Source organism: Ciconia boyciana, chromosome 2 (genome assembly GCF_034638445.1).
Source record: "Ciconia boyciana chromosome 2, ASM3463844v1, whole genome shotgun sequence".
Classification (NCBI taxonomy): domain Eukaryota; kingdom Metazoa; phylum Chordata; class Aves; order Ciconiiformes; family Ciconiidae; genus Ciconia; species Ciconia boyciana.
Genome location: NC_132935.1, coordinates 10,125,800 through 10,140,636, shown reverse-complemented (window position 1 = coordinate 10,140,636; position 14,837 = coordinate 10,125,800). Strand labels below are relative to the sequence as shown.

The window sequence follows — 14,837 nt, the reverse complement described above, 5'->3', positions numbered from 1 at the left end:
CATTCATATGTAACTCTCCTCTTTCCTTGTCCCCTTCTCTTCAACCCCTCTGCAGACCCCCACAAACGAACATTGGGTATTTTTCATATGATTGCAACTGAAATCTTACGTCCTAAAATCCACCAAAATATTTGTTTTTTACATGTTTTCTCCTCAAGGGAAAGAATGAGGGATTTGATTTTACTGTGCTTTCCACCTATTTTTTTTTCCATAGGGTGAAACTAGGAAACATTAAAGTTAATCAACAAGTAGCAAGGACTCAATGGCATAAATGAGTGCATGTTAAACTGTTAGTGGCTTCCTTAAGCTTCTCTCTGTGTCCCCTGGTTAGACAAAATGCAAAGAGATAAAGATATTATAAAACACAGATTCTGAAGTTCTTTGGCTTTTCTAATTGTGCCATTCAATTGATTCATATTCTAACTGCCATTTGCTTTTACATCTACAAAGTAAAAGGAGCATTTATAATGTCATACCAGTTTGACTGAGGTGGAGTAAAGCAAAAGGCAGCACTTTAGGTCCATTCAGGCCCACTACAAATACATTACAACTGATAACCTCATAGTATAATATAGAAAAAAAAAAAAGGAAAATCAGTCAATTTCCGGGAAAGAAAGAAAGACAAGTCTCAAGTAGTATCATATTTTAGTATTATAATTACATTTTTACATGCAACATTTATCATGCAGTCTTGCACCTGTAGTACCTGCCTATCTGACAATGTGAGAATCCCCTATTAAGTAAGCATCTAATTCAGCCCAGTTAGAGAACATAGTCTGCAACAGAAAAAAAACTCAGCTGCTTGGTTCTTAATGACTCATTTAAACTGGCTGAAGTGCTGATTCCATTAAAGACAGATGAGGCCTCTGTCACCTGGCTGCATGTCTCCTCATTTGTTGAAAATCAGAACAAGGCAGACAACTCCAAAAAGATATGATTTGTATAAAAATAAGAAAGAAGAATCTTAATGCATAACAAAACCTGCTAATGAGGGTTTGATGTATGCAAATGTGAGTGCATGTGTGTGACGCAGGAAATCCGTTCAGCTGCACATGAATGTATGCTTTTTCTTGTCATGATACGTCATCTCTACACTCATTTGCCAAAGCTCAGGAAGTCATCTACGGAGTGAGATATCCAAACAGAGATGACTATATATAGGTGTCCATATGTCAGCCAGCAGTTAAGGCTGCCATGACAGTCAAAGGAGAGTCAGGCAATGAAGTCAGTGAAGCCTAGGTACTGATTCACTTCACACATAAAGCAATTGGCTGGGCTTCAGTTCAGTTGTCTACACATAGGCTTATGGTGCATGGGTAAGACCCCTGGGTGTGTGAGGCACCCACACAGGACTAACAGACGTGATATAAGATGTATGTCCCACTGGAGCAGTGCAAGGGCCAGGCAGGGTGTCTCTATTGGCACAAGAAGCACTTAAATGACTCCTTGTCTTCCTTATTTTTCCTGTTAGTCAAATCATTATGACTGTTAAAGATGAACTGTGTTACAGTCTGACTACGTTGTCCTTACTCTTTTTATTCTTCCCTTATTATTCCCATTATAGCTATTTCAAAAGTAAACTGTGGATTTTCTATCAGCTAGAAGAAGATAATTCAACAACTGCCAGGAAGGACAGAGGGCTAATGGTATCTGCCTTTGCAGAGGAGGACTGCATGGTCTCCTGAGATTCCCTCTGATAACTCTGTAGTTTAATCACATCTACAGGTTGTACTAGATGCTTTGTCAGGCTAGTTGTATTAGTACAAGAAGATTAGATTCATGGCTAATGTGAGTAGCCGTGCTGTAGCTGTAAATTGGAGACTTGAGTTTTGTAAGGGCCCACCTACTTTTCAGTGGTATAAAATGATAATAATAGCATTCAAGATTTTCCTCACACTCTAGAGCTCAAGCCCACTTCCTAAAACCATCTCACCACAACAGTATCTACGAGTGGCAAGGTGATATTAAATGAAAATGAATGAAAAATATAAACATGTATGAAGAAACTGTAAAATTAGTAAATTATTTAAATAAGAGAAAATGGCCATACAGGAACTTTGATGCAGCAGATATTACACTACAGTGTTAAATCCCTACACTGTTGTGAGGCTGTTATGATCTTCTCTTTATTTTATTCTATTCCTTTTCCCCTTCCCATAAGCAATTCCAGAAGTTGCCCTTGGGCATGTAAATGACAGCTGATATTATACAGACGTTCACATCAGTATCCATCAGCCTCACACCCCTCCCCATACTCACTCATTAATGCCATTTACTGAAGGTATCAATTAATTTCTCAGCATGTCACAAATAGGGGCTTTTTTTCCCCTTATTTGCAGCTTCTCATTTGCTACAAGTGAAAGATTAAGGGGCCTGATTCTGCCAAGATCAACTGAAATCAGTAGAAATTTCTCCTGGGGATATTGAGCAGACTCAAACACTCAACTATTAATAATAATAATTCTAGATTAATTCAGTGGCAATTGATAAGAAATCTTTTTTCCAATTCACCTTAATCCAGAGCAAAAGAAAATACACAGATTTTTCATAAATAATTACCTCATACATGTGGATGATTTATGTTTAGGCTTATTAAATACACCCTTAGTGACTGGAAAGGAAGCAAAGGAAATTGGCATAAAGAGCTGAAGAAATGAGTTGCTCAAATATCAAGTTGCTGAAAGACACAGTCAGAAACTTCATTAATATTTCTTGTTTCCTTGGGCGAAATTTCTGACGTGGGGAAAAAAGTGATTGTGTTTTATGTTACGCCACTTTTTCAATTCTGCCTGTGGTGAATTAATCACTTCACCTACTTTTGAAGGGAATCCCGTAAGCTAGTGAACAGCCCACAGAAGAGTCCACATTCACAATTTTTAGAATTTCCAGCTAAAAATGTAGAACATTGTGGATGAGAAATTACTGAGGCTGAACTGCAGAACAAAGAGATCATACACATAAATCTCCTTTTAAAAGGTGGCCAGAGTGGGAGGAGGCAGGGATTTGGCCTTTGTGTACAATAGCTCAGTTCCTGAAACATTTGCCAAAGGTACAGGAAACCTAGATAAAAGGCCTTTCTCAGCACGAATGGGGTCTAGGCCAAAGTTCTTAATCAGCAGGCTGTTTTGGGGTGGGCTGGAGAGAGACATCCATCCAAATTCCTCCTATTGCATCTCTGTCGCTTTGGAAAACAGAGCTGGGACCCTGACAGAGCCAGATGGAGGGAAATTCTCAAGTCCAGTGATGCAGGCAGAAAGGAGAACTAGGTCTGGGTCACGGTTGCAAGGACTGTTTCTATTTTTTATACACATAAAGGGAAAAATGTGGCAATCTTTCATCCTCTGCCTGGACCAGGGAATACTTAAATATAGCCCTATATTAAATTCCATTTACATAGTTTAACAGATCATGTAAGGAATGCTTTCCTTTTTTAGAATAGCCTATAGCAGGGTGGTTAGGACTTCTCCAGGCTGACAGAAAATATGGGTTTGGGGTGTCTCATGCTGCAGAAGGAACTGAGGCATGTTCCTATGTGAGGTTTCAAATACATTATATCAACACTTCTGTCCCTTACCATGCTGTGGAAGAAAAACAGCTGTGGCTGTTACATCTTGTGACCAACCATCCCTGCCAGCTAGTGTTAATTAGTAGATTATGCCGTAAGTGGTTTTAGGCACAGAAATCCCCGTTAGAAAGATTCAAGGTGTGTTTCTTTCCCGATAAGGCAGGAGCAATTCTGCATGGAAATTCTGTCCCTTAGGAATTTCTAGGACTGCAGATACATAAAAGGTGGGGTGGGCATTTCACAAGAATATACTTGTGAAGCCTAAATTTAATTCAAATCCCAATTTAGTCAACTTTTTTTTTTTTAAGTTTGGATTTACATAACTCTTAGTTCCTGAATCACTGAGAAATTTTGAAACTGAAGTTTTGTTTAATCTGTCATTTTCATCTGACTTTTTTCATAAAATGCCTGTAGACTATAACTTCTAAAACTGTTTTGTGGACTGGGGTTTTATTTGACTGTTCAGGTCTTTTGATGATTTACTGGGCTCTTTAGAGTCTGAAATACTATAATTTTAGTAAGAACATTGTTTAATAGTGTTGTTTATTCACTAGTACTAGACAATTAATTATTGACACTGGTGAGGAGGGAAAACACCCTAGAATTTAAGCACTGCAAAAAGAGCATTCACTCCCTCCCGTTACTAAAAATTCATACAATGTCCTTATAATTAACTAAATATCACATATGTACACTCATAATCCAGTTAACTCTGCTTCTTAATACAGTACCCCAAACATATACACATGAAGAAATTCACACCTTTATTTACTGGCATATGCTTAAACAGACAGGTTTTTTTAGGGAGTCTCTAGAGTCCTGCTGGTTATGTGCTTGAAGATCATTTCACAAAAGAACAAAGCACTGCCAACTCAGAGGTTAAATGTGGCCGGGAACAGTAAAGCACTGCAACAGGAGTGTCTTTATTGAGGAGACAAAAGAGCCTTTAACACCCTCCACTCTTCCCTCTTTGATACCAGCTGGTGCTGGTGCTATACCTGGTGCATTCTTGTGGAGCCTGCTAGTTAGGCTGGTTTCCACCCCTGGAAATGCTAGTCACAATTAAGACTGGTAATACACTGTTGGAGGGATTTTTTGGAAGGTTGTCTGCAATCTCCCAAGAGAGAATTTAACTAACGTTACAGAAAAAGACCACCTCTCTCAGAATGAAAAAAAATCATCAGTTCTTTAATATGCAAAAGTGACCTGTGATTTAGATTACATAAATAACTCTGACACTAACACCAGGCTAGTGACATAAAGAGAGGAAAGGCTCATATTAAAGTGTGAATTTTCCATTCAGCATCTACAGTTCCTCTGAGTAAGAAGCATTGTTATTCTGGTTTATTGTATGAGAGCTGATGAAACTGTAAAGAGATGAAGTGTCTTACAGGCCAGTCATTTTATTCTTATATGAAACCCATGGATTTTAATCTTTCAGAGGAAGATTTCTGTTTCAGCATCAATGCTTCATATTAAAGATGGGTCCAAACTCAAATCTAAGACTGTCTGTGTGTTCGTCTTTGTGCATGTGTCTAAACTAAAACACTGTGGCTTGATTTTATCTTTAGGTCTCTGTGATGTTGGACTACATCTCAGCTGCTCTTGCGACAAAGCATACAGATGTCTGCTCCTCTATTTAGGGTTTTACTGTTTCCTCTTTGTCACATCTGAAACTGCATCTACACACAGTGTAAATACATTTAGAAATATGACAAACAAATCATAGTATTGGCTGACATCTAGCAGTGCAGAGAAGGCAGAGAAAAAAAACATCAAAAATATCTATTATTTCATCAAAGCAGGACCTTTTTTAGGCTTAAGTATCTTACTGAATGGCATCTTATTTCCCTTCTCTCCTCAAAATTTCTGCCTAAGGAAAGTATTAATATTAATTAAGTTTCTGTTTAGGCCTTTCAGTAGATGGATATATAGGGAAATATTTTCTTCAGTCCTGTTTTATGCCAACTTATTTTTCTTCCTTTCTAACTGTCACTTTTCTCTATAGCAACTATAAATCATTTACAAATATCATAGACTGATTAGAAAGGGGAAGTAGCTGTACATAACATAATATTACATTTCTTTCTTATAAAAAATACTGAGCTGAGTTCTAATTTTTATTCAAAGTGTCCTGTGGTAATGATACAGATATGATGGACTTTATTGTTATTAATTATATGCATCAACTTATGCCATAATACTTGATGTAACCGACTGAAGATTAAAATAATCTCAGAGCTCTCACTGCTTCTTCATTGTGCAAGAAAAAGGCTGAATAAGAGAAACAAGAAACTAAGCTAAATTACATTCTTCACTAAGCTGTGAAATAATGTCTTCTTTAATATTATATGATTTATATAAGATGATAGAGCAGATCAAACAATCCTTTCTATGGGATTATAAAATACTACTTTTATTTAGAAGTAAATAAGGATTTATAAGGATTTTCCTTAAAAATCTAAAGAAACTGCTTCAAGCTTTCTGCAACTGACTTCTTTGCTTTGATGATAATTCTTAGCAAAACCCAAGAGTTTGAGTAACAGTGTCTATTTTAAAGAGTTATGATAACTCTGGTTAAGCTGATTAAGAACCAGTTAAGTGACAGATCTGAAATCTAGACGTGAATGTGTCATCCTCATTACTGGAAGATCCTTCTAGGGAGGTCTTGAAAAGACCACTTTCCAAAAGGCCTGCCAAGGATTTACAGGCAAGTATGAAACCATTGCTAATAACATTTGCAGAAGGAATAAGACTGGTAGAATGATCAATTACCATGCAGGCATGGTGGTCATAACAAGACAGCAAGACCATCAAAAACCAAAATAATATGTTTCAGTACAATAGTGTCACCACTGTATGTTCAGAAACACGTGATCTTTGGACAGTGATCAAGGAAAGAGAGAATAGGAGGAATGGTGATGATCTGCATCCACCACACTAGTAGAGGTTAGTCCAGGAACACTGCTTTCCGTGATAGTACCTATGCCTCAGATTCTGAAAAATTGAATGTGGTCCAGAAAACTAGCCCCAAAAATTATTTGAAGGAATAAATCTTACAGAGAAAAAAACTCACAATGAGCTTGGTCTGCTTCTTTTAACCAAAAGGAAACCTGAAAAGTGGCTTGATCAAAGCACACAAGCATATTTCCAGAGAAAATCAGTGGCTACGAGATGGTTCTTTTGTCTAGGAAAAATAGGTCATAGCAAGAATCAACAGAGGTAATTCAAAGTCAGAAAAAATCAAATGAGAAACAAGCCACACTGAGTTAGCAGTGAGAGTGTTAAGGCACTGGAATAGACTCCCAAGATAGACGAGTATTTCTCCATCTCCTGGGACCTTCAGATGAAGACCGGGCATTTTTCCAAAAGATACACCTTTGCCAGCTGTCAAAGCTTCATACAATATCAGTTGGGTAGGACGACAAGTCCATGTAAATGACAAGTCCTTAAAATTTGGGTCATGGACCAGTCAGTGTCCACTTCCAAAATGTTCCAAAGGCAAAGGTTAAGTTCAATACAAGATTTAGGCCCTTATATTTTAGGCAGCTGGACCCTCCTTAAGAGTCCAGAACCCTGAGTGAGGAGTCTTGGTTTCCTATAAAGTGCAGAGGGAGAGTTCATCTCCTTTGGTTGGACAGAAACACCAAAAGCCATGTGGAGCTTCTGTTCCTCTCTAGGGTTGTTGGGCATCTCTATTGTCAGGACATCAGGCAGGTATAATGACATTCAGGTCTCAGAAGTCACGAACAAGGAACACAATCAAAATGCCTTTCTTTTTAATATATTTTAATGAGTCATGGTTAGATTACTCTAATCTTTGTAGTCAAATCTGTTCAGTTTCTGCAGTGATTCTTCCCTGTGTCTTCCGCCTTTCAGAGTATTGATCTAGACAACTGGATTAGTCTAGTCAATGATGTGTAGAAGAAAAGCAAATTCACAGACTAGGAAAGAAAATGCATGAAGGAGCCTAGAGTCTTGAATTTAGTGTCTGGGACATTCACTTGAGAGGTGACTGTCCTGATGATGAAGTTTTCAGACAGAGAAGTTCTTTCATCCCAAACTCTGCAAATTTCTGGGTAAGAAATTCTTGGCTGTGTTAGACAAACTGGTATATTTATTACTGTTTCTTTAAAATAAACTCACCTACATTTTTTGGATGCCAACTCCTATGTGGGCACATTCAGTGTTCTTTATGAAGATCTATGAGTTTAGGACTGTGACAGAAAGGTTTCTAGAAGGTTTAAGTAGGAGATGTATGATAAACTGCAGAGAAGGGGGAAATGTCTGGGCATTTAAAGAAGCAAAATCTTCAGTTCCTATGAAAAATTAAAACCAAGCAGGGAAGTGCCTTCAGGGTTAAGTGGCAAGTGAAGGAGGATTCTCTGGATTACACTTTTAGATGTAAATGCCTACCTTGTTCTTAACTCCTTTATTGGATCTAGTCCTTCTATACAAAATTTCTATTGGTTAAATATAGTTTATGGAATTATTAGAAAATATGGTTTATGATAATGAAAGAAGAATCTGTTCTACCAAGAATGCTAGGTAAAATTGAAATGTAAGGCAAAATTGAAATGTAAAGCAAGGCAATATATCATATTGTGTACATATTTTTCCTAAAATACTTCTGTGACATACATACATTTAATTTGGTTTAAAAGATGTTTCTTCAGTTAGGGTAGCTATTTTTGTCAAGCCATACAGAAGCAGATGTTAGTCCTATAAGCTTTCTAAAAGACAGGACTGAGGTAACTTCTTTCACCCTGCTTGGGTTTTAATGTAGATCAGAGTTGATGAGGGTTTTTTGTTTGCAAAACAAATATTGTAGATTGCATTTGCCAGTGTCCAGGCAATGGGTTATGGCATCACTCTGTACATGAGAAAACACATTGCTATTTGAGATAAAAATAGCTGACTCAAAAGAGCTTTGAATAATTACAGAAGTCTTGCCTTTCTTGACTTTCATTTGCAAGCTAAGAAATGACACCAAGGGTCTCATGGATGCCTGTGCAATACGTGCATAAGTAACCCATGCCCCTGAACTGGAAATGTATAACAATCAGTGAGGGATGTACACGTGTACATCAGAGCAAGTCACTCTAGGCTCCCTTTATAGTAAACAGCATGGTCAATGATACTCAGAATGTAATTCCTGTTTTCCCATAGTAGGTGCCTACATTTGGTTGGATAAATTATAAGCTAAACTCCATTAAATGTACTTCATTGCCTACACTAGCAGCCTTATTAGCCACCTCAGATGTTGACACCTAAAGACGGTCACATGAAAAGAAACTTTGACCAAAGAAACATAAAAAAGAAGAAAAGAAAATGCAAGTCTAGCAAAATTGAGCATGTGTTCTGCTTGTATTTCTGTGCTTTGCTTTTTTTCTAATCAGTACTAATTAAGTAGCAACTAATTTGCCTAATGTAATAAATTCCTCTACTCTGTTTCATTAATTTTGTTGTTGAGTTAGATAGAATCCAACCTAAAGATTGTAAAACCTCTTAGTAACTAAACATTGCAATGACTGTGGTGGCTGATTATATGCCCTTTAAATGAATAGGTCTTTTAATCTTCCTCAGTTCTTAGAAGAAAAGTCAAAATAAAGCTATGGTCTTAAAAAAACCTTCATTTTCCAGCTAGGACCAGAACTATAAAACTTCCTTAGAAAATGTGGTAGGTGATCTGCTTTCATAGCATTCTTGGTCTAGCACTACAGAAGCACGAAGTTCTGATGACTATCTGAGCTTTCACTTTCAGAATTTATCATTTTTGATAAAACTTGCCAGTGTCTTCCAACCTCAATGGCTGTATAAAATCCCAATGGGGAAAATCTGGATGAATATTGTTCAACGTGATCAGAGGTATTTCCCAAAGCTCCCAAATACAGAGCTGACTTCATATCCTTTTGCAAATAAACTGTGTTTGACTCACATGTGCTAGTCGATCAAATCTGGCAAAGAGTTCGTTCAGCATTCGGACCAACTCCTGGGCTGACAGAGTTGTGGAGAGGTTGGTGAATCCTTTAACATCTGCAAAAAGAATGCTAAAAAAAAGAAGAGATATTAATATTGCAGTCTATTTCCTTTGATAACTGAATGTCCTAAGGTACCTTCTAGTAATTTACTAGTAAAGGATCATTTTAGTCACGCTACCTTTGCTCTAGACTTTTGGAGATTCTGGAGTACTGAATATAAATATTGAAGGGACTAAAGAAATACTACCAAATATGAGAAAGGGTTTTACCAATAATGTGTGTTATGCCATTTTGGATTTTCAAATCATTCAGGAAGATATAGTTAAACTTTAGTAAGCACAGTTGTCCCCATTTATCAGTGAGAAGACTGAGGCATAGTGCACCCATAATATAGAGGGCTGTATAAATGGATAGAATTGGCACCCAGCTGTCTGTTAGTATCTGACAGTGTTCTTTGAGGGTGGGTTTATATATATAGCTGCTTTTACAGTGGGTTTGACTTCAGCCATTTTAATTTTCAGTGTGATTTTCAGGCTTTACTTATCTATGTGCCATACAAGACTCAAATCCTAAGACAACAGACAGATTCATGACAGTCTTGATATATACCAGGCTCAGGCCAGCTTTATTGCATCTAATTTTAGGGACTTGACAGAAGTACCTGAATTAGAAGTATAGTACCCTCTATTTAAGGTATTAATCTTTATTTGGATGATTCCTTGTTCTTTCCATTGACTTCACAGGGAGCCTGGTGTGATTGTACTTTGAATTTAGGTGCATCAAATTGGGTGCCTGAAGTTATGGTAGGATCTTAGTCAACAAACTAGTTGCAAACAGAGCTCTAACCTATATTTCAGCAGCCAGTGATTTTTTTTCTAGCCATGTAACTTTGGCTGTTCACTATGCCTACAATGAGCACATGTGAGTATAGAGAAACATACACACACACACACACACACACACACACGCACACACGCACAAAGTCTGTGGTGTGCAAGCTATCACCCAGAACAAAGCATGTAATAGCTCAGTACTTAGCAGCTGAAGAAAGGAAAGTATTGTTTGCTTTAAAAAGTAGTAATGTTCAAAAAGACACCTATTGTTCTGGCACAGACTGGAAATAACCCAAATGAACCTTGTTAGCACTTCAAAGTCAACTAATATCTGGTGTTACAATTTGAGTAGCTGACGATCTTTCATTTGTGTTGAACAAGATCACAATTTAACAGTGTCTGAGAATCACTAATGTAACCAATAAATACAGTAATGATCAGGTGGAAAATAAAATATGACTAATGATAATTCAACTCATCTTCAAATATATGGGCTGGTAAGGGTTTGGGTGAGGATTAAGTCAGAGGCTCACAAACTGGGTAGGATTTTAAAAACAAAATTAAAAGGTAAAGTACCAAACTACCCAAAGAGGAATTAATATTAATAATAGCCTAAATTGATAAAAATAAGATTTTCAAACAACTAATTTCTATAGTTTTCATTATCAAAACCCCAAAAAACTCTCACTGGATAGTAATTTTAGGGATTCATATAGCATTGGTTTAGGTAGTGTTCAGTGCTCAACATTTAGGGAAAAATAAGGTGAAACTCAGTTTTGAAAAGATCTAGTCCTTGGCAGCATGCATAGGAACCAACCAGTATCTGTACTCTAAAGCACACAGAATCTTAATTTTAAATCTCTTCCTAGCATAAATTATGTTTTGCCTTTTCACTCCTGAGTAAAACTCTTTTCCATTTAAACAGAAAGGCTATCTTCTCCCTATTTTGATTCTTCTACAGCAACACTTACTCTGAGAATGAAAAAGGCTAATGGAAGACATTTTAATTTAGGGCAATTCAAACCTTATGTAAGGGTCCTTGATACTTTCCACCAGATTTAATAAAATAATATGTCTGAGCTACTGCAAAGCCACAGAAGAAGCAGATGATCAATTTACTGTCTTGCAGAAGTTCAAATTACGTTTATCGAACTTGTCCAGACAAAGTTACATTTGGGTTTCATCAAAAGGCAAAGTACATGCTTTCCTAGCAAACCATCTCCCATCATATCCAAGGATGCTTATTTTTCACTTCCTTTAGTGATGGCCACTCAATCATTTGCCCTTGTGGTTTGAGACAAACTTATGGAAAATATTATTGGCTTATCTAAATATTCTGATGGTCGGGAACCACAATAAAATCAGAGATTCTGTAACGTCATGGAGTGGAAGTGATCATTCTGGTGTAAATGTACAATTAGGACTTATTACCTTGAGTAGCAGCTCATAGGATAACTATCACCTTCCTGCTAACTAATTTCAGGAGACACAAAATTTAGAGACAGGAATAAAAAAGGGAAATGGAATTAGGAAATTGATAATAAGAATGATTGAATGAAAATGGCTGCTAAACAGAGGAGCCACATGACATGTCTACATCTTTGAGAGCATCTTACAAGTCTCCATCTCATTTCTCAGCATGTGGGGTCAACCAGAAGGTTGTGGCAGAATATGTGTCCACATGCAGGCAGGGCTCCCCTTTCTGTGCAACCCTGACCACTTAATTAAAGTGAAAAAATACACAAATGGTCCAGGCCCAGTGTTCAGTTCAAATGTGTCTTGCCATGGCAAAGGCATCCAGCCATCCTGATGAGTAAAAGAAGGCACCAAAGTGCTTATCTGCTCAGGGATTAAACGAATGTACACTTATTTTCTAATTTATGAATGAATAAAGCAACAGAAGGGAAACCCTCAAACAAGAGACGCTTAGCAGCACCTGAGACCTTAAACAATAAAGAGAGGCTCCTCCACCCACCTGACATTCTCATAACGATGAATGTAGATCTTATGAAACTGGTGTTGCAAATGTTCATCTTCTACGTTGGTCATATCATTTATCATTTCCAGGACTACAAAGCGTGGTAAGACAGAGAGCACCAGCCGTTCCTAAAACAAAGAGGAAACCGAAGTGTCAGCATCATTCTGAATTAGTACTTCACAGGAAACTGACTGAGCTCTCCCCTATTTAAAGAACTGGATAACTGGTAATTTGTGACCCTCCCCTCTAAAAATTCTAGCTCAGACCATTTGTGATAATTTACATTACCAACCTGAGTCCGGAATATGGACCCTTCTCTCTCCTTCCCTTCCTAGACATTCTTCCCTCTGATGTTTTAAGCTTATATGTTGATTATTTAAAGATCCATCTTATTTATTACCTCCATTACAAGCTTCTCGCTAAACATCACTTACGAACATATCAAGCACTGCATTTCAGGCAGTGGTAGCTTAGTTAATAGATACAGGCCAGAGGAATTTGAAAGTCCTCAGCAGCAAGTAGGATCCGATTTTTATTCTTGCTTATTTATCAGAACTTAGAGACCATGTGTTTAGCATCCATAAACTGTATAATTAATAATAAAGCTAGAGAATAAATAAAGCAAAAAAAAAAACCAACAAAAAATATACAGAGGAACCTGACTCCTCTTCACTTAGTGAAAAGGACAGCATTTAGACAAATCTTAGTTGTACTGTCAGAGATTAAAGACAGGGATAATATAAACTAATGCACACCTAAGAAATGTTTTATGGGAAAGAATTAGCCATAGACTAGTTTGTACGTTAATAGGGTTACAATAGTTAACAGGAACTAAGTTTTAAAGTGACTTGGGAATCTCCGAGTCTTCTCAACAGTCTGTGGCATTGAAGTGCTTACATCATTTTGGCAAACTGGACTGGGTTTCAAAGTTCCTTGAAAACTCTATATGTAATCTCAGAAATAAGCATTTATATGCGTCAGTGAAGTGGGTTTCCAGGATGACTCATTTGGCTTGTGGCCCACTTCACCTCTTTTTTGAAGATCCCCCCAGGACAGATTGTGGGCTGAGCTGTTCTGCTGACCCAGAGCTGACTGTTCTTTTTCCCAAAGGCCTTGTATGACCTTCCTGTCCCATAATGGATTCACATCTGTTCACATCATAGAGTAAGGGCTGTACAACAGCAGTCACCAAAGTAGTTCATTGAATATATAGCCTTCTCCCACACCCAAAGGCATGTGGGAGTTGGGAGAATGGGTTGTTCTGCAGATGACAGCCTGCTCCTGGCCATCTTTTAGGCCCTAAGGGAGCAGATAGGCTTTCACTCATTCATTGTATGGACATTCATGGCAGAGAGCCCATCAAGAAAGAAGAAACTAATTTATTGGGATGTTTACCAGTCTCAAATCTCCCAAAAAGGACAGTTGGTTGCTGGTGGTGGTGGGAGTCTCCATTGCAAGGGTCATCATGGCAGTGTCTTCAGCTAGGTCAGCAGAGACTCCTCACATGATTGTTCTGCTCAGTTCTTATAACCTGACTGGCCCATAATCCCGTGTCACAACCCCAATCCTACATAATTCATCACTATTGTTATATTTTAACCACATAGCTAAACATTTTTTAAATATCTACCTACAAAAGACTAGTTCCATAGACCATTTCTGCAAGGAGAGTTTCTATTGGGTATTTACAAATGTCTCATCTATGCACAATTTAATCACTTCAGCACCAGGAATCACCTAGAAAAGGTCCTGGATGGGACACTCCACCCAGAATATTAATTAACACACTTAAACATATAAATGGGACTAGACAAAGCAGGAGTTGCATCTGGGAATTTCTAGAACTGCTCAAAATTCCCAGCTCCTGTAAGAGTCCATCAATGTTTAATTGTGAAGGTTCAGTCAATCTCCTGCTTTCAGGGTGGTTTCAAGTTAGTCCATTGTGTCCAACCAGTCTGTTATCTCATCTATACTGATGACTAGCCAAGAAGCTGCTGGATCACACAGAGAACTGGCAATGTTAAGTCTACGATGTGAGCACACACACACGTCTCTGGTGCTAGACCACAATTATGAAAATCAATTCTTTAGTTATACTTGTAATTCAAGTCCCTTAGCTCTTTCCACACACGTAGATGTGTTATACAGTTCTTCTGAGAAGGGCTGACTCTTCTGCTCATATGCAATAGGTCCAGTCATGTGCTCTGCTGTTGGAGGAAGGTGCATGAGCTCCCTGAGCTGGCATTTGCAGATTTTGCAGCCAGGACTCAGGGCTGGCATGTCTCTTGACTGATTAGTTAGGTAAGGAAAAATGCAAATGAATTTAAATAAAACCATTCAAACTGGCTCTCTCTATTAGGAAGACTAGAGAACATATTCAGCATTTCTAATGACCTTTGTCTGTGTCTCAGGAACAGTCAGGAAGAGTAAACATTTGAGACAAGTTGAAGTGACATATAGTTATATACATGCACATGGTT

General features: G+C 37.8%; 1 protein-coding gene across 2 annotated transcripts in view; it reads right to left on the bottom strand.

Annotated features, from left to right (window-relative positions):
• The window catches only part of ADCY8 (adenylate cyclase 8), a 131,800-nt gene that overhangs the window by 66,622 nt on the left and 50,341 nt on the right, over window positions 1-14,837 (bottom strand). For both annotated transcript variants that reach the window (XM_072851882.1, XM_072851883.1), the window contains exons 3-4: window positions 12,355-12,485; window positions 9,504-9,615 (exon numbers count right to left, since the gene is read on the bottom strand). In XM_072851882.1, the coding sequence (XP_072707983.1) occupies window positions 9,504-9,615; window positions 12,355-12,485 (243 nt within the window). The remainder of the gene's footprint in view (window positions 1-9,503; window positions 9,616-12,354; window positions 12,486-14,837) is intronic.